This window comes from Coregonus lavaretus, assembly GCF_964263955.1.
Source record: "Coregonus lavaretus genome assembly, chromosome: 1".
Lineage (NCBI taxonomy): Eukaryota > Metazoa > Chordata > Actinopteri > Salmoniformes > Salmonidae > Coregonus > Coregonus lavaretus.
In genome coordinates this window covers 15,797,021-15,823,418 of record NC_139988.1, presented here as the reverse complement: position 1 = coordinate 15,823,418, position 26,398 = coordinate 15,797,021, and the positions used below count along the sequence as shown (strand labels likewise).

Genomic DNA, 26,398 nt, shown 5'->3' with positions numbered 1-26,398 from the left:
TCTGGCTCTCTCACCTCCTCATGGTGACTATCCCTTCATGTACTGTATCCGTCTATCACCTCCTCATAGTGACTATCTCTTCATGTACTGTCTCCGTCTCTCACCTCCTCATAGTGACTATCTCTTCATGTACTGTCTCCGTCTCTCACCTCCTCATAGTGACTATCTCTTCATGTACTGTCTCCGTCTCTCACCTCCTCATAGTCATTCTCTCCTGGGAGGAAGTCTTCCACCAGAGTGACACGGTGTCCCAGCTGTTCGCTCAGAGCGTCCAGAAACTTGTCAGTGTCCCTGCTCCGGGGGGGTCTGGAGAAGGTGAAAAGCTTCCTGCGTCTGGACAGGGGGCTGGTGGGGTCGTCAGAGTTCTGGGGGGATAGAGGTGGGCTCTCTAGGCTCACGTAGGGGTTGGAGTCAGCGCTACCCGGAGAGGGGATGGTTCCCTCGTGGTAGAACTCGTACAGAGGGTCAGGCAGAGGCTCCTTCCATGTCAGAGACAGACCTGATTTACGGTTCCCTGTTGGGGGGAGAAGAAACCCTCCATTATTTAAAAGGTGTCTAACAGAGGACTTTGTGACTCAGCGGTTTATTTGGTTGAAATAAAACTTGACCCACGTGGCAGCTGTCGGTTCCATTTACTCTAAAGAAGTCTCTTTAAACCACATGGGTTCCATCTTAAATCATCTTATTTGGCATCCTTGAAGTGAGTATGAGTGACAACGTTTATGACAATGTTATTGTAACCTTTACAATTTACTGACCATTGGCTTCAAGTGGTTGCTGTGTCAACAGTGTGTCTGTGTGTGTGTGTGTGTGTATGTCTGTGTTACCTGTGCTACCTTGACTGAGAGAGGAGCGAGCTGGAGACTGGCCATAGGCGTCAGTCTGTCCCAGCTCGGCTCGGTCAGGCAGGGTCAATGGAGAGCAGCGACTGTGACTCTGCTGCATGGCCTTCACGGCACTCTTCCCTGTGTACACACTCTCCAGCTCCGTGTACACTCCTGACATCTAGGGGTCGTAGGTGTGAGCAGGTTGTTAGCACAAAGCACTGGGAACGCTTTATCACAAGGTCTGCTTATAAACTCTTTATGAATCATAACTAGATAGTTTGTTAACCATTATTGACCTTGAGTAAAAATCCTAAACAACATGCCTCATATTTGTCTTGCTTTAAACGTTAGCATAACCATATAATAATGTTTTCAGACTGTTCATGAGCAGACGTCCAGATAAAGTGTTTCCAAAAGCACTGGTAAAAGCATTGCCTGGTAAGTAGTTATCTTTATAAATAGCCGGCTCTGGTGTACACACATAATTAGCACCGCTGGCTCTGCATGTCTGAGCATTGTGTTGCAGTTTTATACCCACGTGATTCAGGTCAGGGGACTCTGGGAAGGAAGTGCCGTCTCCACACTGTCTCTCTCCGGGTGTCCCACTCCCACTCCCTGGTGCATCCACATGAATCCCTGCGTCCACATGAAGGACAGGGACAAGCAGTCATGAGCATCCACCTCCTCTCGAACCCAGAGAGGAGGGGAGACAGCAGGATAATGTAGTTAACAGCACGGAGAAGCAACAGAGACTGTAGTCCAGTCACTGTGGTCTGGATCCTAACTTGAGATCTACTGTGCGCTACACAGTACACACCGTAACATGAATTTCTGCACAAATCTCCCATTGGTGTCAATGTACGGTTTATGCTAAATCCCAAGTTACTGTATGCATTTCTCAAGTTAAGATTTGGCCCTATGAGAGTATAGATAGGCTTAATGCAATACTAGGCTTGGATATACACTGGGTATACCAAACATTAGGAACACCTTCCTAATATTGAGTTGCACCCTCCCCTTTTGCCCTCAGAACAGCCTCAATTAGTTTGGGTATGGACTCTACAAGGTGTCGAAAGCTGGCCCATGTTGACTCCAATGCTTCCCACAGTTGTGTCAAGTTGTCTGGATATTCTTTGTGTGGTGGGCCATTCTTAATACACACTGGAAACTGTTGAGCGTGAAAAACCCAGCAGCGTTGCAGTTCTTGACACAAACTGGTGCGCCTGGCACCTACTACCATACCCCGTTCAAAGGCACTTAAATATTTTGTCTCAAGGCTTAAAAATCCTTCTTTAACCTGTCTCCTCCCCTTCATCTACACTGATTGAAGTGGATTTAACAGGTGACATCAATAAGGGATCATAGATATCACCTGGATTCACCTGGCCAGTCTATGTCATGGAAAGAGCAGGTGTTCCTAATGTTTTGTATGGTCAGTGTATGTTCTCTGTTAACAGCAGCAGGTGAACCCTCAGCCCTGGAATGATTGGTTGAGAGGAAACCCTTCCAATCAAGGATAAGGATAAATAGTTGTTGAGCTGATCACATTCGTACCCATTCCCAGGTGTGTTCTGATGATACAGTCGTCAGAGCTCCTCTCCCGTACGGTGTCTCTGTAGGAGGTTCCTGACACACGGACTGAGCTGCTCCTCCTGTGGTGCTCCTGTCCTGCACCTGGCACTGGCTCTGCATCCGCTGCACACACACATACACACATGTGCACATACACACACACGCACACACACAGAGAGAGAGAAGAATTAGAATGACAAGAGGAAATATTTAAGAATATCCCACACACCCACTGAACAATAAATATATCCTCTAGTCGTCAGTTCTTGTCATGGTAATATCTAGCTGTCTCTGCCAAGCCTTGTCTCTCAAGAAGAAAAGCATCACCCACTATGGAAGAGAAGACAAACAATTATACAAATCTAAACCGTTGAGGGCATAACCAGACAGAGACCCCTCCTGTAACTCAACTCACTCACCCCCAACAGACCCAACCCAAGCAGGCAGAGAGATGTGACTAATGGCTAGCTAACCCACCTGCAGTCTTCCCATCCCAAGCAGGCAGAGAGATGTGACTAATGGCTAGCTAACCCACCTGCAGTCTTCCCATCCCAAGCAGGCAGAGAGATGTGACTAATGGCTAGCTAACCCACCTGCAGTCTTCCCATCCCAAGCAGGCAGAGAGATGTGACTAATGGCTAGCTAACCCACCTGCAGTCTTCCCAACCCAAGCAGGCAGAGAGATGTGACTAATGGCTAGCTAACCCACCTGCAGTCTTCCCATCCCAAGCAGGCAGAGAGATGTGACTAATGGCTAGCTAACCCACCTGCAGTCTTCCCAACCCAAGCAGGCAGAGAGATGTGACTAATGGCTAGCTAACCCACCTGCAGTCTTCCCATCCCAAGCAGGCAGAGAGATGTGACTAATGGCTAGCTAACCCACCTGCAGTCTTCCCATCCCAAGCAGGCAGAGAGATGTGACTAATGGCTAGCTAACCCACCTGCAGTCTTCCCAACCCAAGCAGGCAGAGAGATGTGACTAATGGCTAGCTAACCCACCTGCAGTCTTCCCATCCCAAGCAGGCAGAGAGATGTGACTAATGGCTAGCTAACCCACCTGCAGTCTTAAAGCCAAGGAAGCGTGAGATCTTGCTCTGACAGTGTTCCTGCTCCTCGTAGGTCAACAGCTGGTAGATGAACTGCCAGATCACCTGCTTGGCTGGAGTGTCCAACACGGGAATACGTCAACAATCAGGGTGTCCACGTTCCTGAACATATATATACAAGGGCAGAGCCGCCATTTTAGAAACTCTGAACATCTCAGACAAAGAATTGAAATCTGTCTTTTTTGTTGCTAAAATAAAAGTGTTTTAAAACATGCTACAATAAAAAGAAGAAAAACTAAAGCACTAATAATGTGTTAAATAATATAATTAATAGTTATAATTAACTAATGGTAATCTTGATGCTTCCAATAACTGAATGGATCTTTTAACCAACGTTTCATCAGGGTATTTTACAGGGAGGTACAAGTCATTCTCTGAGGTACAACTCAACTCCTACCAGTGTGCTGGAGTTTTTCTTCTTTTTCTTATTAAGAATACTTTTTTCTCCATGCACCTGGCAGCACGTTAATGTGTGCGAGTTTACTTTCCCAAACATGCTAAAATAAAAGTATCAAAAGAAAATCATACTTTCGAAAAGGTTTATTGCTATTCAGTAATGTTGATAGGGAATTTGTCTTGGTGACTCTTTGATTCTGTACTCTGTAAAATAACATGTATTGCTTTAGATTAGACAAGTTTACCATTATATAATTTATATAATGATATAATTTACATTTAGTTCATGTAATGAGATGAAATGAACCATATTATGATTAAAGCAGATTATTGAAGGGTAGGTGTGTTATTTGGTAGGGAAATGTCAGAATATTTAAAGACGTTTCTGTAATTCTCTTCTAGGGTAGGTACAAATACAATTAATGTAATCTTTACCCTTGATGTGTGATGCATTTCAAACAAATATATAATCATTCCTGACATTTGAAGAGATAAAAGGTCTCTCTCTCTCTCTCTCTCTCTCTCTCTCTCTCTCTCTCTCTCTCTCTCTCTCTCTCTCTCTCTCTCTCTCTCTCTCTCTCTCTCTCTCTCTCTCTCTCTCAATTCAATTCAATTCAATTTCAATTTAAGGGCTTTATTGGCATGGGAAACGTGTGTTAACATTGCCAAAGCAAGTGAAGTAGATAGTAAACAAAAGTGAAATAAACAATAAATATTAACAGTAAACATTACACTCAGAAGTTTCAAAAGAATAAAGACATTTCAAATGTCAAATTATGTATATATACAGTGTTGTAACAATGTGCAAATAGTTAGTTCTCTCTCTCTCTCTCTCCCTCTCCCTCTCCCTCTCCCTCTCCCTCTCCCTCTCCCTCTCCCTCTCCCTCTCTCTCTCTCTCTCTCTCTCTCTCTCTCTCTCTCTCTCTCTCTCTCTCTCTCTCTCTCTCTCTCTCTCTCTCTCTCTCTCTCTCTCTCTCTCTCTCTCTCTCTCTCTCTCTCTCTCTCTCTCTCTCTCTCCATCCTCCAATACCAACCGTCCCCCTTCTCCCCTCCCTCTCCCCCCACCTGTGTTGGAAGAAGGTCTCCAGGGCCTTGCAGATGGTGTATCTCTCCTGCACCGTCAGGAGATGATCCAGCTGCTGGCTAAAGGTGCGACCATGGACCCTGATGCTGGGGGGTAGGATCTCAGCCACCCACTGCAGGGAGCTGAGGGGGACCGGGGAGCGGGAGCGGGACCTGGGGGCCACAGCAAGGGCAAGGCCTGGGGAAGAGTCTTCCTCGTCCCCCTGGTCAGAGTGGGAGTAACCAGAGGGTCCGTCTTCCACCACCAGGGTGGGCATGGCCCCACTGCCCTGCAGCATGGACACCACCTTCTCATGGGAACAGTTCCTGAAGAGACACACACAGTCACTGTCACTACTACAATCGGCAAGTATGTTGTCATAGGACCAGCTCCTTTAGGCGCTGAAAGGTATAGAGAGTTACTAACTACAGTATTCAGTAGTGCGCTCCACTACTCACCATGTAACCCCTAGTTTACATGGTTACTAGGGTGGTATAATGAAGTATTTGTGGGTAATACTCTGGGTGATATTGTGCTATGGGCGGTGAAATGTGATTCCACCCAGGCTGTGTTCACTCCTACACTTCATGTTCAGAATAAAATGGAATAATACGTACCTTTAAAGCATGTGAAAGGACTTCCTAAAATCATTTTCTCAAATACCATTCCACACACACATCCATGCATGTGTGTGCGCACAGACACACACCAGTTTACATATCATATATCCTGATGCCTAGTCACCTTACCCCTATACATATCTACATCTATCACTCCCTGCACATTGTAAATATGGTACTGGAACTGACCCTGTATATAGTCACCTTAACCCTATACATATCTACCTCTATCACTCCAGTATCCCTACACATTGTAAATATGGTACTGGAACTGACCCTGTATATAGTCACCTTAACCCTATACATATCTACCTCTATCACTCCAGTATCCCTACACATTGTAAATATGGTACTGGAACTGACCCTGTATATAGTCACCTTAACCCTATACATATCTACCTCTATCACTCCAGTATCCCTGCACATTGTTAATATGGTACTGGAACTGACCCTGTATATAGTCACCTTACCCCTATACATTGTCACGCCCTGACTCTGAGGACTTGTATTTGTTGAGTCAGGGTGTGTATTTTCTGTGTTGTGTTTGCTATGTTGTTTTCTATGTTTAGATCTAGAATGTGTAGATCTATGTTGGCCGGGGTGGTTCCCAATCAGAGGCAGCTGCAGCTCGTTGTCTCTGATTGGGGACCATACTTAGGCAGCCTTTTGGCACCTGTTAGTTGTGGGATCTTGTTCCGTGTTATGGTATGTTTGTGTGCTACCTTGGACTTCACGTTTCGGTTGTTGTTTTTGTTGTGTGTTTATTCGTTTAATAAACATGTATGCTTATCACGCTGCGCCTTGGTCCGTCCAGTCTATAAACCATCGTGACATACATACAGTTGAAGTCGGAAGTTTACATACACTTAGGTTGGAGTCATTAAAGCTTGTTTTTCAACCACTCCACAAATGTCTTGTTAACAAACTATAGTTTTGGCAAGTCAGTTAGGACATCTACTTTGTGCATGACACAAGTCATTTTTCCAACAATTGTTTACAGACAGATTCTTTCACTTATAATTCACTGTATCACAATTCCAGTGGGTCAGAAGTTTACATACACTAAGTTGACTGTGCCTTTAAACAGCTTGGAAAATTCCAGAAAATGATGTCATGGCTTTAGAAGCTTCTGATAGGCTAATTAACATAATTTGAGTCAATTGGAGGTGTACCTGTGGATGTATTTCAAGGCCTACCTTCAAACTCAGTGCCTCTTTGCTTGACATCATGGGAAAATCAAAAGAAATCAGCCAAGACCACAGACATTTTTTGGGGGACCTCCACAAGTCTGGTTCATCCTTGGGAGCAATTTCCAAATGCCTGAAGGTACCACGTTCGCAAGTATAGTACACAAGTATAAACGCAAGTATAAACACCATGGGACCACGCAGCCGTCGTACCGCTCAGGAAGGAGACGTGTTCTGTCTCCTAGAGATGAACGTACTTTGGTGTGAAAAGTGCAAATCAATCCCAGAACAACAGCAAAGGACCTTGTGAAGATGCTGGAGGAAACAGGTACAAAAGTATCTATATCCACAGTAAAACGAGTCCTATATAGACCAAACCTGAAAGGCCGCTCAGCAAGAAAGAAGCAACTGCTCCAAAACCGCCATAAAAAATACAGACTACGGTTTGCAACTGCACATGGGGACAAAGATCTTACTTTTTTGAGAAATGTCCTCTGGTCTTGTGAAACAAAAATAGAACTGTTTGGCCATAATGACCATTGTTATGTTTGGAGGAATAAGGGGGTAGCTTGCAAGCCGAAGAACACCATCCCAAAGCACGGGGGTGGCAGCATCATGCTGTGGGGGTGCTTTGCTGCAGGAGGGACTGGTGCACTTCACAAAATAGATGGCATCATGAGGAAGGAAAATGATGTGGGATATATTGAAGTAAAATCTCAAGACATCAGTCAGGAAGTTAAAGGTTGGTTGCAAATGGGTCTTCCAAATGGACAATGACCCCAAGCATACTTCCAAAGTTGTGGTAAAATGGCTTAAGGACAACAAAGTCAAGGTATTAGAGTGGCCATCACAAAGCCCTGACCTCAATCCTATAGAAAATGTGTGGGCAGAACTGAAAAAGTGTGTGCGAGCAAGGAGGCCTACAAATCTGACTCAGTTACATCAGCTCTGTCAGGAGGAATGGGCCAAAATGTACCCAATTTATTGTGGGAAGCTTGTGGAAGGCTACCCGAAACGTTTGACCCAAGTTAAACAATTTAAAGGCAATGCTACCAAATACTAATTGAGTGTATGTAAACTTCTGACCCACTGGGAATTTGATGAAAGAAATAAAAGCTGAAATAAAACATTCTCTCTACTATTATTCTGACATTTCACATTTCACATTCTTAAAATAAAGTGGTGATCCTAACTGACCTAAGACAGGGAATCTTTACTAGGATTAAATGTCAGGAATTGTGAAAAACTGAGATTAAATGTATTTGGCTAAGGTGTATGTAAACTTCTGACTTCAACTGTATCTACCTCCATCACTCCAGTATCCCTACACATTGTTAATATGGTATAGGAACTGACCCTGTATATAGTCACCTTACCCCTATACATATCTACCTCTATCACTCCAGTATCCCTACACATTGTTAATATGGTACTGGAACTGACCCTGTACATAGTCACCTTACCCCTATACATATCTACCTCTATCACTCCAGTATCCCTACACATTTTTAATATGGTACTGGAACTGACCCTGTATATACAGTAGCTTCTTACTTTGTCGTGTTCTTCTTATTTCTTATATCTCGTGTATTTTAGTTCTACCTTGTTATTTTTAGTTTTACATTGTTATGATTACTGCATTGTTGGGGTTAATGCAAGAAAGGCATTTCACTGTACTTGTGCACGTGACATTAAAACTTGAAACTCATCAGGTTGGCTCACTGTCCTGTGTGCATCATAAGGTAAAGTTATAAAAGGTTTGTGTACCTCATGTCCAGCCCGTTGAGGAAAAGGATGCGGTCTCCTGGTTTGAGACCACAGTCTTCAGCTGGGCTGTCTGAAGAGAGACAGGGGGATGAGAGTCAGAGAGACAGGAAGATGAGAGTCAGAGAGACAGGGGGATGAGAGTCAGAGAGACAGGGAGATGAGAGTCAGAGAGACAGGGGGATGAGAGTCAGAGAGACAGGAAGATGAGAGTCAGAGAGACAGGGAGATGAGAGTCAGAGAGACAGGGAGATGAGAGTCAGAGAGACAGGGGGATGAGAGTCAGAGAGACAGGAGGATGAGAGTCAGAGAGACAGGGGGATGAGAGTAAGAGAGACAGGGGGATGAGAGTCAGAGAGACAGGGGGATGAGAGTCAGAGAGACAGGGAGATGAGAGTCAGAGAGACAGGGGATGAGAGTCAGAGAGACAGGGGGATGAGAGTCAGAGAGACAGGGGGATGAGAGTCAGAGAGACAGGGGGATGAGAGTCAGAGAGACAGGGGGATGAGAGTCAGAGAGACAGGGGGATGAGAGTCAGAGAGACAGGGTGATGAGATTCAGAGAGACAGGGAGATGAGAGTCAGACAGACAGGGGGATGAGAGTCAGAGAGACAGGGGGATGAGAGTCAGAGAGACAGGGGGATGAGAGTCAGAGAGACAGGGGGATGAGAGTCAGAGAGACAGGGGGATGAGAGTCAGAGATACAGGGGGATGAAAGTAAGAGAGCCATGGGGGTGAGAGTCAGAGAGACAGGGGAATGAGAGTCAGAGAGACAGGGGGATGAGAGTCAGAGAGACAGGGGGATGAGAGTCAGAGAGACAGGGAGATGAGAGTCAGATAGACAGGGGGGTGAGAGTCAGAGAGACAGGGGGATGAGAGTCAGAGAGACAGGGGGATGAGAGTCAGAGAGACAGGAAGATGAGAGTCAGAGAGACAGGGAGATGAGAGTCAGAGAGACAGGGGGATGAGAGTCAGAGAGACAGGGAGATGAGAGTCAGAGAGACAGGGGGATGAGAGTCAGAGAGACAGGAGGATGAGAGTCAGAGAGACAGGGGGATGAGAGTAAGAGAGACAGGGGGATGAGAGTCAGAGAGACAGGGGGATGAGAGTCAGAGAGACAGGGGGATGAGAGTCAGAGAGACAGGGAGATGAGAGTCAGAGAGACAGGGGATGAGAGTCAGAGAGACAGGGGGATGAGAGTCAGAGAGACAGGGGGATGAGAGTCAGAGAGACAGGGGGATGAGAGTCAGAGAGACAGGGGGATGAGAGTCAGAGAGACAGGGGGATGAGAGTCAGAGAGACAGGGGGATGAGAGTCAGAGAGACAGGGGGATGAGAGTAAGAGAGACAGGGGGATGAGAGTCAGATATACAGGGGGATGAGAGTAAGAGAGACAGGGGGGTGAGAGTCAGAGAGACAGGGGGATGAGAGTCAGAGAGACAGGGGGATGAGAGTCAGAGAGACAGGGGGATGAGAGTCAGAGAGACAGGGAGATGAGAGTCAGATAGACAGGGGGATGAGAGTCAGAGAGACAGGGGGATGAGAGTCAGAGAGACAGGGGGATGAGAGTAAGAGAGACAGGGGGATGAGAGTCAGAGAGACAGGGGGATGAGAGTCAGATATACAGGGGGATGAGAGTAAGAGAGACAGGGGGGTGAGAGTCAGAGAGACAGGGGGATGAGAGTCAGAGAGACAGGGGGATGAGAGTCAGAGAGACAGGGGGATGAGAGTCAGAGAGACAGGGGGATGAGAGTCAGAGAGACAGGGGGATGAGAGTCAGAGAGACAGGGGGATGAGAGTCAGAGAGACGGGGGGATGAGAGTCAGAGAGACAGGGGGATGAGAGTAAGAGAGACAGGGGGATGAGAGTCAGACAGACAGGGGGATGAGAGTCAGAGAGACAGGGGGATGAGAGTCAGACAGACAGGGGGATGAGAGTCAGAGAGACAGGGAGATGAGAGTCAGAGAGACAGGGGGATGAGAGTCAGAGAGACAGGGGGATGAGAGTCAGAGAGACAGGGGGATGAGAGTCAGAGAGACAGGGGGATGAGAGTCAGAGAGACAGGGGGATGACAGTCAGAGAGACAGGGGGATGAGAGTCAGAGAGACAGGGGGATGAGATTCAGAGAGACAGGGGGATGACAGTCAGAGAGAAAAGGAGAGAAGACACATAACCCATAATGATATGCAAAACACAACATTTATATTAGCACCATTAATCAAATCAGTATGTGGTATTTGACTGCTGTTGTTTTTATGTACCATGTTTTGTCTGATGTATTGGGTTATGCTGGTAGTAGCCCTTTGGGAACCAATGAAGCATAATATTATCCATGTTAAGTAGGTGTACTGTACCACAGGGCCACGCAGGCTCTCTGACATGAGACAGTGTGTTCTTATGGATGCCTGTGTGGACGCCTGCCTATACGTCAAGATCTCATCTCATCCACCCACAGCAGCAGTCCTCATAAGGCCTAGCCCACTGAGTCAGTGACTAACTTACTGCTGGCCTCTGCTCAGATCTGGAGTGGGCGAAAGGCATCATCCACACACACATACACACTCACTCCTCCCCCCTCTTCAGCTCCGACAATGAGGAACATCCGGTAAACCCCCCTATTATAACACTCTGGTACAACCTGACCTCTACAGCAGAACATCTCTCCATCACCGCACACAGCAACGTCCACATCCATCCATGCATTCATCCTCATCTCAATCTCTGTTAGAATCCCTGAACAGTCCGCTTATCGCCTCAGACGGCCCCTTAAACAAACAAAAAACAACAACAAAAGACTAACCTAACGTAGCAGGCGTAGAAGAAATGCCTGAAACTACATCCCCTACATACTGGTCTTGACAAGAAGAAAAAAAACTGTCGGGGGAGGTTTCCCCCAGGACAATACAGTGTTATACAACACACTACATAGAGAAGTCTAATCAGCAGTGCGTCATCACTTACCTGGGATGACAGAGTCGATGCAGACAGGGGCATGGCCTCTCAGGGTGAACCCAAAACTCTTCTTCCTTCTGTAAACCCTCACCGTCCTGGGGGGAGCTTGGAGGCTGAGGAAACATTACAAAGCCTTTATTAGTTTCTGACAGATATTTGTATACATTTTTGTAGATACGGTTGTAACAATGTAGTTGTAATATGCAGGAACTACATTACTACCACTCTTGTGTACTGATGTTTTATCAATGGGCTGTCAACAGATTTCAACTGTATTTATGAAGTACCACTGGGCGTTTTATCAACATGCTGTCAACAGCTTTCAACTGTATTTATGAAGTACCTTTGGGCGTTTTGAATAGCGTTCTCAACAGTAACTAGCAATCAATTCATATTATTATGCCCACATCATCTTGGGTTTTATGTAACTTGAATCCCACCAAATATAAAACAATAAAGGAATGTAGCTAGTGTGTCCAGTAGGAATACCACATAACATGTATCATTTCCAGCTCAGACAGCTAGTGTGTCCAGTAGGAATACCACATAACATGTATCATTTCCAGCTCAGACAGCTAGTGTGTCCAGTAGGATTACCACATAACAGGTATCATTTCCAGCTCAGACAGCTAGTGTGTCCAGTAGGAATACCACATAACATGTATCATTTCCAGCTCAGACAGCTAGTGTGTCCAGTAGGATTACCACATAACAGGTATCATTTCCAGCTCAGACAGCTAGTGTGTCCAGTAGGAATACCACATAACATGTATCATTTCCAGCTCAGACAGCTAGTGTGTCCAGTAGGAATACCACATAACAGGTATCATTTCCAGCTCAGACAGCTAGTGTGTCCAGTAGGATTACCACATAACAGGTATCATTTCCAGCTCAGACAGCTAGTGTGTCCAGTAGGAATACCACATAACAGGTATCATTTCCAGCTCAGACAGCTAGTGTGTCCAGTAGGAATACCACATAACAGGTATCCTTTCCAGCTCAGACAGTGATGTCTCTGTTCCCTGGCTCCCAGAAAGAACCATAACCATCAAAGACTGGGATGGAGATATCACAGTTGCCATGGAAACTACTCAAGGCAACATGGTAAGATATAAACAGAGGTCCATAAAGCAGAACAAGGAGCAGAGAGGAAACCGGTAAAACCCATTATTTGATTGTCTTTATGCTTGTTATGTGAGATGGGGACAGATGAGAAAAATGCAAATGATGTTTTATAGTAATAATAATAATAATAATATTGATAATAATAATAACACTGTACTGTGCTATACGTACAGAAGCACAGAGTAAGAGGGTAGGCTCAGCACTGCAAAACCCTGGAGATAAGAGACTAGAGGGTTAGAAAAGGTCAAGAAAACAGATATCTCATCTCTCTCCCCATCTAGCATTAGGACTTTCTATACATCAGTACCATAACCCAAGAAACAGCACAGAAGAGGAGCTGAATACTGAAAACGTGATGTGGATGATCCAATGAACAATCAATCATCACTAGAGAATTCAATATTGCTCTATTCACTATTCCTGAATTTACTGACTTGAAACCTTAAACCTCGAAAGGCAGTTCACCATAAACAATAGTGTATCAATTAGTTCCACATAACAGAAAAGGTGCCAATGGATAGAGCCCTGTGGCAGCAGGTCAGTGAGAGATCTAGACTATCTGTACAAAGCAGGTTCCTGTCTGTCCTACATGTGATGGAGGCTATGCTAATCAGAGGCACAGCTAATCTCCTATCTAATACCATGGGCTGTCTCTTACTGTTACTGAATATGAGCTGTCAAGGTGATTACACAGGACATATTCCAACATGCTGCTCATTAGGATAACACTGGCCCTGGGTACGGGGAAGGAGTAGGGAGGGCTGTTGGTAAAACATGGACTGGAGTCTACTGTAAAGTCTATCTGTAAAACTGGCATGGAGTGGTGTGATGATGTTAACCCTACAGCCAACCTGGTCTCATAGCATTTTGTATTATTCTGTATGTAAATCTCCATTTAGCATGATATGTTACGTTTCGTATGGTATGTATTAATTTGTGGATGTCCATCACCCATTTCGTATGATATGTTACGAATTACAATTAATTTTATATGCTACAAATTTGCAAAATGTACAATATGTTACGAATTTGCAAAACGTAACAAAACATTAGCTAGGCTAGAGGTTAGGGTTAGGGGTTAGGGTTATGGTTAGGGTTAAGTTTAGGAGTTAGGTTAAAGGGTTAAGGTTAGGGTTAGCTAAAAGGTTTAAGATTAGGGTTAGGGGAAGGGTTAGCTAAAACGGTTAAGGTTAGAGATAGGGGAAGTGTTAGCTAAAAGGGTTAAGGTTAGGGTTAGGGGAAGGGTTAGATAACATGCTAATTAGTTGCAAAGTAGCTAAAAAGTAGTAAGTAGTTGAAAAGTTGCTAATTAGCTCAAATTCTAAAGTTGTCCTTGATGAGATTTGAACTCGCAACCTTTGGGTTGCTAGACAATAATGTTATACGTCAACTCATCCACCCTGACCAACCACCCTACTTTTGTTTTTGCCTTAAGTAACCATCTGTCTTATGTAACCATACCAAACGTAACATATCATACCAATGGTGGAACAAGCTCCCCCACGACGCCACGACAGCGGAGTCACTGACCACCTTCCGGAGACACTTGAAACCCTACCTGTTTAAGGAATACCTGGAATAGTATAAAGTAATCCTTCTTCCCCCGCCCCCCATAAAATAAAATAAAATAAAAATAAAAAATAGGTGGATGTCCCACTGGCTATCATAAGTTGAATGCACCAATTTGTAAGTCGCTCTGGATAAGAGCGTCTGCTAAATTATGTAAATGTAATCATACTAATTTGAGTGTCCCTGATTTACTTTTCCTATGTTACGTCTAGTCTATGAGACCAGGCTTCTACATCAGATAAACTGAGCTACTGTATGGCTTAGAGCTGAGCATACTGTATGTATGTGTATTTGTATTTATTATGGATCCCGATTAGTTCCTGCCAAGGCAGCAGCTACTCTTCCTGGGGTCCGGAAAAACATTACAATACATTCATAACAAATTTCAATACACACCAAGTGTGTGCCCTCAGGCCCCTACTCCACTACCACATATCTACAACACAAAATCCATGTGTACGTGTGTGTATAGTGCGTATGTTATCGTGTGTGTGTGTATGCATGTGTCTGTGCCTATATTTGTGTTGCTTCACAGCCCCCGCTGTTCCATAAGGTGTATTTGTATCTGTTTTTTAAAATCACATTTTACTGCTTGCATCAATTACTTGATGTGGAATAGAGTTCCATGTAGTCATGGCTCTATGGAATACTGTGCGCCTCCCATAGTCTGTTCTGGACATTGGGACTGTTAACAGACTTCTGGTGGCATGTCTTGTGGGGTATGCATGGGTGTCTGAGCTGTGTGCTAGTCGTTGAAACAGACAGCTCGGTGCTTTCAACATGTCAATACCTCCCACAAATACAAGTAGTGATGAAGTCAATCTCTCCTCCACTTTGAGCCAGGAGAGATTGACATGCCTATTATTAATGTTAGCTCTCTGTGTACATCCAAGAGCCAGCCGTGCTGCCCTGTTCTGAGCCAATAGCAATTTTCCTAAATCCCACTTTGTGGCACCTGACCACACGACGGAACAGTAGTCCAGGTGCGACAAAACTAGAGCCTGTAGGACCTGCCTTGTTGATAGTGCTGTTAAGAAGGTAGAGCAGTGCTTTATTATGGACAGACTTCTCCCCATCTTAGCTACTGTTGTATCAATATGTTTGGACCATGACAGTTTACAATCCAGGGTTACTCCAAGCAGTTTAGTCACCTCAACTTGCTCAATTTCCACATGATTTATTACAAGATTTAGTTGAGGTTTAGGGTTTAGTGAATAATTTGTCCCAAATACAATGCTTTTAGTTTTTTAAATATTTAGGACTAACTTATTCCTTGCCACCCATTCTGAAACTAACTGCAGCTCTTTGTTAAGTGTTGCAGTCATTTCAGTCGCTGTAGTAGCTGACGTGTATAGTGTTGAGTCATCCGCATACATAAACACACTGGCTTTACTCAAAGCCAGTAGCATGTCGTTAGTAAAGATTGAAAAAAGCAAGGGACTTAGACAGCTGCCCTGGGGAATTCCGATTATACCTAGATTATGTTGGAGAGGCTTCCATTTTTTTTGGGACATTTTAGTCATTTAGCAGACGCTCTTATCCAGAGCGACTTACAATTAGTGAGTGCATAAATTTTTCATACTGATGTCCCGTGGGAATACAATTAAAGAACACCTTCTGTGTTCTGTTAGACAGGTAACTCTTTATCCACAATATAGCAGGGGATGTAAAGCCATAACACATACGTTTTTCCAGCAGCAGACTATGATCGATAATGTCAAAAGCCGCACTGAAGTCTAACAAAACAGCACCCACTATCTTTCTATCATCAATTTCTCTCAGCCAATCATCAGTCATTTGTGTAAGTGCTGTGCTTGTTGAATGTCCTTCCCTATAAGCGTGCTGAAAGTCTGTTGTCAATTTGTTTACAGTAAAATAGCATTGTATCTGGTCAAACCATTTTTTTCTCCAATACTTTACTAAGGGTTGGTAACAGGCTGATTGGTTGTCTATTTCAGCCAGTAAAGGGGGCTTTACTATTCTTAGGTAGCGGAATTACTTTTGCTTCCTTCCAGGCCTGAGGGCACACACTTTCTAGTAGGCTTAAATTGAAGATATGGTAAATAGGAGTGGCAATATCGTCCGCTATTATCCTCAGTAATTTTCCATCCAAGTTGTCAGACCCCAGTGGCTTGTCATTGTTGACAGACAACAACAATTATTTCACCTCTTCCACACTCACTTTACGGAACTCAAAATTACAATGCTTGTCTTTCATAATTTGGTCAGATATACTTGGATGTGTAGTGTCAGCGTTTGTTGCTGGCATGTCATGCCTAAGTTTGCTAATCTTGCCAATGAAAAAATAATTAAAGTAGTTGCAATATCAGTCGGTTTTGTGATGAATGAGCCATCTGATTCAATGAATGATGGAGCTGAGTTTGCCTTTTTCCCCAAAATGTCATTGAAGGTGCTCCAAAGCTTTTTACTATCATTCTTTATGTCATTTATCTTTGTTTCATAGTGTATTTTATTATTCTTTTTATTCAGTTTAGTCACATGATTTCTCAATTTGCAGTACGTTTGCCAATCGGTTGTACAGCCAGACGTATTTGCCATTCATTTTGCCTCATCCCTCTCAACCATGCCATTTTTCAATTCCTCATCAATCCACAGGGATTTAACAGTTTTTACAGTCATTTTCTTAATGGGTGCATGCTTTTTAGTAACTGGAATAAGCAATTTCATAAATGTGTCAAGTGCAGCGTCTGTTTGCTCCTCATTACACACCACAGAACAACAAACATTCTTTACATCAACAACATAGGAATCACCAGAAAACGTATTGTATGACCTCATATACACTATATTAGGCCCAGCCTTTGGAACTTTGGTTTTCCTAGATATGGCTACTATATTGTGATCAGCACACCCGATGGATCTGGATACTGCTTCCAAGCACATTTCTGCAGCATTAGTAAAGATGTGATCAATACATGTTGATGATTTCATTCCTGTGCTGTTTGTAACTACCCTGGTAGGTTGACTGATAACCTGAACCAGGTTGCAGGCACTGGTTACAGTTTGAAGCCTCTTAAGTGGGCAGCTTGATGAAAGCCAGTCAATATTTAAATCACCCAGAAAATATGGCTCTGTTGATTTCACATACACCATCAAACTTTTCACACACGTTATCCAGATACTGACTGTTAGCACTTGGTGGACTATATTAGCTTCCCACCAGAATGGGCTTTATGTGAGGCATATGAACCTGTAGCCATATTACTTCAACAGTATTTAACATGAAATCCTCTCTAAGCTTTACAGGAATGTGGTTCTGAATATAGACCGCAACACCGCCCCACTGGCATTTCTGTATTTTCGGTAGATGTTATAACCATGTATTGCTACCACTGTATCATCAAAGGTATTATCTAAGTGAGTTTCAGAGATAGTCAGAATATGAATGTCATCTGTTACTAGCAAGTTATTAATGTCATGAACCTTGTTTCTTAAGCTACATGTGTTAACGTGGGCTATTTTGAGCACTTCTCTGGGATGCTTGCTTGTTTTCATTGCTTTACTGGGAAGCTTAGCCGAAGTAGATATTCTCATGTAATTTATGTTAGTGCAGGGTGAGCTGCACACAGTGGACTTTCTACTAGGGCACACTGCCTCAGTGCTAACAGCATGAATCTGGTTCATAGGCACACAATTGCTGCATACAATAGCTGTAGGATCAGTAGAGGCATTCAGGGCAGTTAGAGGGACATAAATTAGGTTACTTACATTGTGTCTACCAACACCCCTGGTATAATGTACATTTGCTAAAGCATTACGACAACTCAGCGACACAATGGTAGGGATTAACTGAGCTGGGCTTGGGTCATTGATAAGTAATTGTCTCAACACATCCTTATAATGCTGTGAAAGGATCTAGGAACCCAAATTATTTGGGTGGATCCCATCCTCCTTCTAAAATGTGTTTTGATTCCAAAAGGTATCGAAATTGTCAACAAAAGTTACACTCATTGAGCTGCAATAATCACATAGCCAGTTTTGAAGAGAAATAATCCTGCTAAAGCGTTCAATGCCATGATTCAGAGAGGGCACAGGGCCAGATATGGTGGGTCTTTTATTAGTGTCTAGCAGAGAGTCAATCAGCTCTTTAAAATCCAGTTTCAAGTGTTCAGAGCTGCCCTTCATAATGTCATAATGGACTATGATAGAATCGATTTCCATGTCCTGACGTAGTACATTCGGGAGCAGCTTAGTAATCTAATTTACTCGAGCTCCGGGATAGGACATTGTTTTTGCACCAGGAACAGTCACATTTCTTACCATGGAGCTGCCCACTGGCGAGAAGGACGTGAAAATCCACCCACTCCCACGCTTCACAGGATTCTGAGAACCCTTTAAGGACGGGCGAGAGGCAGGATAACTTGAGCACGTAGCTCCCGGCGGAGGCCTCTAACAGATGGAGAAGCCCCGGTCGATCCAGAGCAGTGACGGAAAGTTGCTGAAGTCAAATTTTAAATCGTAGGGGAAGGAGTAGGAGTAGGCACAGCGGCCGCAGACACAGGTACCCCCAGCGACGAAGGTGCTGGCTCCAGGACGGCGAAACTATTTGTTCTTTGCATCCGCTCCGGGCCTCACGTTGGGAGTATATACTGCTTTGCGGGAGGCCGCTGTCTTTGGCTTCCACGGCTCATGACATGTGACCATTGTTGATTGCCATGCTCCTCTTGCTGTGCTTCTTCGACTCCGCTATCAGATGGGGGAGGAGAGACAGGAGATGGCTCCCCTGGCGAAAAAACTCTGGGCAACACCGGCCAGTCGGATAATGACAAATGACAAGGCAGAGATGCATCCAACAAGCGCGAATGCCATCCAGCCTCTGGCGTAGAAAAGGTAAACATTCCACTCTGCGTTTCCCCCAGTTTCTTACCTAGGCTGGCAACCTGCGTGATCAAGGACGCCACCTCAAGCCTATAATCCTCGGCAAGCAAACAATTGGTGCAATGGAACTCTGAGTGATCCAGTTTGTCCTGAAACAAAGCGTAGTAGATACAGCTCCTACAGCGCTGGAACCGTTCATTTACCTCTCTAGACAAAGAGGCTCCATTGGAAAACTCATCTGGGACTAACTTCGTTAGCTTGATGGCTAGCTGCTTAGCTAGGTTAGCGGCTCTGTCAAGCAGACGTCAACCTGTCAGTTAAGCGGGATTCTGGGACAAGAAATAGCGGGCCTAGTTGTTAAAAGCTAACCGCGACGCGGAATCCATGCAAAAACAAGTTTGGTATTTATATTTAACGAAGATTGGTTGTGTTTTAGTTAAAAATAACAAACCAAGTGTTTCCAGCATGGCTATTGTATGGCTTAGAGCTGAGCATAATGTATGGCTTAGAGCAGAGCCTACTGTATGGCTTAGAGCAGAGCCTTCTGTATGGCTTAGAGCAGAGCCTTCTGTATGGTTTAGAGCTGAGCATAATGTATGGCTTAGAGCTGAGCATAATGTATGGCTTAGAGCAGAGCATACTGTATGGCTTAGAGCAGAGCATACTGTATGGCTTAGAGCTGAGCATTCTGTATGGCTTAGAGCAGAGCATACTGTATGGCTTAGAGCAGAGCCTTCTGTATGGCTTAGAGCAGAGCATAATGTATGGCTTAGAGCAGAGCATACTGTATGGCTTAGAGTAGGGCATACTGTATGGCTTAGAGCAGAGCATACTGTATGGCTTAGAGCCTTCTGTATGGCTTAGAGCTGAGCATAATGTATGGCTTAGAGCAGAGCATACTGTATGGCTTAGAGCAGAGCCTTCTGTATGGCTTAGAGCAGAGCCTTCTGTATGGCTTAGAGCAGAGCCTTCTGTATGGTTTAGAGCTGAGCATAATGTATGGCTTAGAGCAGAGCATACTGTATGGCTTAGAGCAGAGCATACTGTATGGCTTAGAGCAGAGCATACTGTATGGCTTAGAGCTGAGCATTCTGTATGGCTTAGAGCAGAGCATACTGTATGGCTTAGAGCGGAGCATTCTGTATGGCTTAGAGCAGAGCATACTGTATGGCTTAGAGCTGAACATTCTGTATGGCTTAGAGCAGAGCATACTGTATGGCTTAGAGCAGAGCATACTGTATGGCTTAGAGCAGAGCATACTGCATGGCTTAGAGCAGAGCATACTGTATGGTGTGACTGTTTACTGACCTTCTGAGTCATAATTAGAATTCCTCTGTCGCATAATCAGTTGGACAGTGATAGCTATAATTGTTGTGTTGTGTTATAATATTAGATGAGTAACAGAAACCGTTCCCTAATCAACAGTGTCAGGTGCTTCCAAATTATCGATCAACAAACAAGATATGTTTTAAATGTCTGGAATATTACCTAGATATTACTTTGAGGGTTGGAACACTAAAATAAAACATAAAGTAATTCAGTGATATTTTAAACCCAATACATCTCCTTTATCTTCAGCTCTAACCACACAAACAGTATCTCCTAAATCTTCTGTCTCTCAGCTGAGTGGGAGTCATAGCTAACAACGCCATACTGTATACTAACCTCTGATTGGCACCTGATTGATGCCCAGGTATGCCCGGTGTGGACTTCCTGTACCCCCTCTCTCCTCTCTCCTGTCCCCCTCCGTCCTCCTCAGGGTCCCGGGGTACTGAGCTGGCCCGTTTGGAGCCGTGGTGGCGGTCAGGGTGGTCCTCGCTGCGGCTACGTCTCAGACGGCCCTGCCGGCCCAGCTCGTTGATGCTCTTACTGCGACAGATCCTCTGGATCAGGCTCTGGGACACGGCCTCGTCGAACCGCTGCCGGTGCTTCTTGGGGATGAAGATCCTGGTGAACATGGTGAAAGAGGGACCAGCATGTGAGAGGAAGGGAAAGTAGGGGGAAAGGTGGAGAGGTGGAGAGGTGGAGAGGTGGAGAGGTGGAGGGGTGGAGGGGTGGAGAGGTGGAGAGGTGGAGGGGTGGAGGGGTGGAGGGGTGGAGGTCCCTCTGGATCTAAGGGAGGGTACCACCAGGTAGACCTCAGCAGTCACCCCTCAACAGTCTGTGTCACCTCTGCCCGGAACAAGAGGTAAGAGAGAAACCAGAGAAAAACAAGGATGGTGTAGATCTACGGAGATCCCCTGTAACCAGAAGATGTTACTAGAAACCTCAGAGAACACCCTCAGCAGTCTGCATCAACTCTGGTTCCCAAAACCACACCACTCATACCAAAGCCCTGGACTGAGATTCAGAGGAAAAAGTCAGATCTGGAACTGAGAATCAGGCATCCAGGTTGGTGAATAAAATCCATGCAGCTGAATACAAATCACTGTTGACTTGGTGAAGTAGATTCATCATAAAAACATACTTTGAAATCCATAGCTAGGCAAAAACTAAACCAAACACACTTCTTCTAAAAAGTCGCTATCTTTCCACTTAGCCACTGTAGTCCATAGATACAGAGAAGGAGAGGTTAGATGGATAGAGAGAAAGAGAGAGAGAGATTTCTATAGAGACAGTCAGTGAGGCAGCCCTCTGTGCAGTGGCGTCATTTGCTACAGTGTGGATTCACACTGCTGCAGCATGAGATACCAATACAGCAACAGCAAAGGTGTGGGAGTAAGCAATTTATAACTCTACCACCTCTCTCTCCCTCTCTTGCTTCCACTCTCTCTATCATCCATCCCTCTTTCTCTTCATCCCTCTCGCTCTCTCTCCGTCTATCTGTCTCTCCCTCCATCCCTCTCGCTCTCTCTCCATCTATCTGTCTCTCTCCATCTATCTGTCTCTCTCCATCTATCTGTCTGTCTGTCTGAAGAGCGGAACAATATATTTTCTGAGCATCACTCTGGGCAGAAGGATTCTCAGAGGGAGAATGATACAAGGTGAAGGACTATCATCTTCTCATCGTGTAGACAACAACATTGATCAAAGCCATCATGTCTGGTCTGTTTGTCTTTAGTAACATAACCAAGATAATTCCCACGGGGGGCCAGTATGAAAAATGTATGCACTCACTAACTGTAAGTTGCTCTGGATAAGAGCATCTGCTAAATGACTAAAATGTAAAAAATGTAAAATGTAATAATAGTGGTATCATGTTAATCATAGAACTGATGATTGAAGATGTACAACAGGGGTCATCACAGCGACGCTCAGATGTAAAAGCAACAGCTGACGATGAAAACAACTAATTCAGTGATCAGGAACAGCCAAGCGGGTAGCACAGCAAACACCACCCACACACAGACACCACCCACACACACGTACAAACACACACAGACACGCACACACACACAGAAGACAGCTGGTTAAAACAGGAACGTGTGTGCGCTTTATCAAATTAGAACTGATGAACAACATCGCATCAATACAGATGGATTGTTAATGGGGATTCAAACAAATTAACATAATCCAACACAGATCATGTGCGTACGTATAAATATAATTAATTAACATGATCAAACGGTTGAATATTTTGGTAATAATAATAATGACTTTGTAATCAGATTGAGCTGATACACACAGAGAAAATGAATCATTCTGGTGATTCAGTGTGTCACACCTGGTCCTTCAGTGTGTCACACCTGGCCCTGGTGTTGTTGACCCTTCCGAGTGTCTCCTAGCTTTTGTTCCCATGATTAGATGAATCAGACGACGAGTGGCCAGACATAATTTATAATGAAGTGGAGAATTACGGGAAACAAACTAACTGGCCACGTAACACACACAGAGAGAGAGAGAGAGAGAGAGAGAGAGAGAGAGAGAGAGAGAGAGAGAGAACTTGCAGAAACGCATGTAAAAAATTAACTAGCTAATTATGCAGATAAAAACAAGTTGGACAGCTAAATCAAGCAAATAGGACACAGAGAGAAGTTCTTCAGAGACAATAAGGATTCTAGCCACCATAGGGGAATGCTCTGCTAATTAGCCATGATTATTCCACAGTGCTACTGAGATATTCAGACACATGGAGATACAGAGCATTCAGAAAGTATTCCAACCGCTTGACATTTTCCACATTTTGTTACGTTACAGCCTTTTTCTAAAATGGATAAATAAATAAAAATCCTCATCAATCTACACACAGTACCCCATAATGACAAAGCAAAAACAGGTTTTTAGACATTTCTGCAAATTTATAAAAATAAAAAACAGAAATACCTTAATTACATAATTATTCAGACCCTTTGCTATGAGACTCGAAATTGAGCTCAGGTGCATCCTGTTTCCATTGATCATCCTTGAGATGTTTCTACAACTTGATTGGAGTCCACCTGTGGTAAATTCAATTGATTGGACAAGATTTGGAAAGGCACACACCTGCTATATAAGGTCCCACAGTTGACACTGCATGACAGAGCATAAACCAAGCCATGAGGTCGAAGGAATTGTCCGTAAAACCCAGAGACAGGATTGTGTCGAGGCACAGATCAGGGGAAGGGTACCAAAAAATGTCTGCAGCATTGAAGGTCCCCAAGAACACAGTGACCTCCATCATTCTTAAATGGAAGAAGTTTGGAACCACTAAGACTCTTCCTAGAGCTGGCCGCCCGGCCAAATCGGGGGAGAAGAGCCTTGGTCAGGGAGGTGACAAAGAACCCGATGGTCACTCTGAAAGTGCTCCAGAGTTCCTCTGTGGAGATGGGAGAACCTTCCAGAAGGCCAACCATCTCTGCAGCACTCCACCAATCATGCCTTTATGGTAGGGTGGCCAGACAGAAGCCACTCCTCAGTAAAAAGCACATGACAGCCCACTTGGTTTGCCAAAAGGCACCTAAAGACTCTCAGACCATGAGAAACAAGATTCTCTGGTCTGATGAAACCAAGATTGAACTCTTTGGCTTGATGCCAAGCATCATGTCTGGAGGAAACCTGGCACCATCCCTACAATGAAGCATGGTGGTGGCAGCATCATGCTGTGGGGATGTTTTTCAGCGGCAGGGACTGGGAGACTAGTCAGGATCGAGGGAAAAATGAACGGAGCAAAGTACAGAGAGATCCTTGGTGAAAACCTGCTCCAGAGCGCTCAGGCCCTCAGACTGGGGCGAAGGTTCACCTTCCAACAGGACAACGACCCTAAGCACACAGCCAAGACAACGCAGGAGTGGCTTCGGGACAAGTCTCTGAATATCCTTGAGTGGCCCAGCCAGAGCCCGGACTTGAACCCGATCTAACATCTCTGGAGAGACCTGAAAATAACTGTGCAGCGACGCTCCCCATCCAACCTGACAGAGCTTGAGAGGATCTTCAGAGAAGAATGGGAGAAACTCCCCAAATACAGGTGTGCCAAGCTTGTAGCATCATACCCAAGAAGACTTGAGGCTGTAATCGTTGCCAAAGGTGCTTCAACAAAGTACTGAGTAAAGGGTCTGAATACTTATGTAAATGTAATATTTTCGTTTTCTATTGTTAATACATTTTCAAACATTTCTAAAAACCTGTTTTTGCTTTGTCATTATGGGGTATTGTGTGTAGATTGATGAGGGGGGGAAAACAATTTAATCAATTTTAGAATAAGGCTGTAACGTAACTAAATGTGGAAAAAGTCAAGGGGTCTGAATACTTACTGAATGCACTGTATATTTAGAACTCTTGTAGAACCTGCTGGTCTATGGAAAGTTATTTGTGGACACACATCTGGCGTCCTTGTGTCATTCAGTGCTATTTCTGAGAAAATCTCATCTGCCACCACCACAACAATTGAGCCTTCACTGCAAAATGCAAGGTTATCTTTCCAAACAAGCGCCTCATCATAAAAGTTGTCAAAACTGTCTTACCTTTGGAACTAATTGAGATTTCAACTAATGTGACCTCATTTGCAGCAGAGTAGAGTGGTGCTCTATAATAATCTAAGATGGGATATCTCCAAAGGGAGGAATGACAAGCAGAAATCTAACTGGGAGATCTCATTTCATTTATATTCCAGATGTGAGAGACTGTCGCCATTTCTTGCTTTGCCACACTGTCGCCTGCCTGACTCTGCCTGACACTAAACGACCTTAAAGGTTGAGCGGAGGGATTTAGGAGATCATTATGTGGTTTAAAAACCAGTGACTAGGGTCACTATGTCGCTGGTCAATGGCCATCAGACCCAGATGTCAGACAGAAAGTCAATAAACAACAGACAGATCTCTGATATTATCACATTATGGAACGTCAACATCTATAATATCTCTATAATAGATCTCTACAGTAACATCGTAGGCAGTCAACAGTACACAATAATATTGTGTTCTATTGTCAATTTGCCATTCAGCTACCAACACTAAGATCAGACAGCCTTGGTTTGTTATAACACCTGTGACCAGTCTCTCACCCACGGCATGCAAACAATCAGAAAGGAGAGGAGAGCTCTAGAAACAGATATTTGTCACTCTTTGTATCACCTACATACTGCCTGTATCTCTTACCTAGATGATATTCACTGAGTGGACAAAACATTAGGAACACCTGCTCTTTCCATGACATAGACTGACCAGGTGAATCCAGGTGAAAGCTATGATCCCTTATTGATGTCACTTGTTAAATCCACTTCAAATCAGTGTAGATGAAGGGGAGGAGACAGGTTAAAGAAGGATGTTTTAACCTTGAGACAATTGAGACATTGTCGGAAGGTGAATGGGCAAGACAAAATATTTAAGTGCCTTTGAACGGGGTATAGTAAACTGTAACACTGCTGGGTTTTTCACGCTCAACAGTTTCCCATGTGTATCAAGAATGGCCCACCACCCAAAGGACATCCAGCCAACTTGACACAACTTTGGGAAGCATTGGAGTCAACATGGGCCAGCATCTGTCACGACCGTCTGAGGAAGCGGACCAATACGCAGCGCGTTGAGTGAACATGACTTTATTTGAGTAAAGACACGAACGACAAAAACAATAAACAAAGACGGCTAGTGAAGTCCACAGTTACAAATACTGAATACGGAACAAAAACCCACAATGCCCACAGGAAAACATTCAGATTAAATATGGCTCCCAATCAGAGATAACGAGCCGACAGCTGACACTCGTTACCTCCGATTGGGAGTCACACGACACCACAATTAACACACCCAAAACACAACCAACCGAATACACCCTTACAACCAACCCCACAACAAATACCCAACAAAACAAATACACCCTGGCTCAAATCCAAAAGTCCCGGAGCCAGAGTGTTACAGTACCCCCCCCTAAAGGTGCGCACTCCGGGCGCACCAGCATACAGTCTCGGGGAGGGTCTGGGTGGGCGTCTGTCCACGGTGGCGGTTCTGGCCCTGGTCGTGGTCCCC

At 44.4% G+C, this 26,398-nt stretch overlaps 1 protein-coding gene across 1 annotated transcript in view; it reads right to left on the bottom strand.

The window, feature by feature from the left end:
* LOC311123072 (delphilin-like) overlaps positions 1–26,398 on the bottom strand; it is a gene marked incomplete at both ends in the record, with an annotated part of 48,135 nt that overhangs the window by 9,773 nt on the left and 11,964 nt on the right. Inside the window, 10 exon segments of the mRNA XM_084158136.1 lie at positions 179–514; positions 828–1,005; positions 1,366–1,463; positions 2,382–2,522; positions 3,457–3,573; positions 3,576–3,607; positions 4,967–5,290; positions 8,539–8,608; positions 11,496–11,581; positions 20,685–20,966. Of these exon segments, the coding sequence (XP_084014262.1) occupies positions 179–514; positions 828–1,005; positions 1,366–1,463; positions 2,382–2,522; positions 3,457–3,573; positions 3,576–3,607; positions 4,967–5,290; positions 8,539–8,608; positions 11,496–11,581; positions 20,685–20,966 (1,664 nt within the window).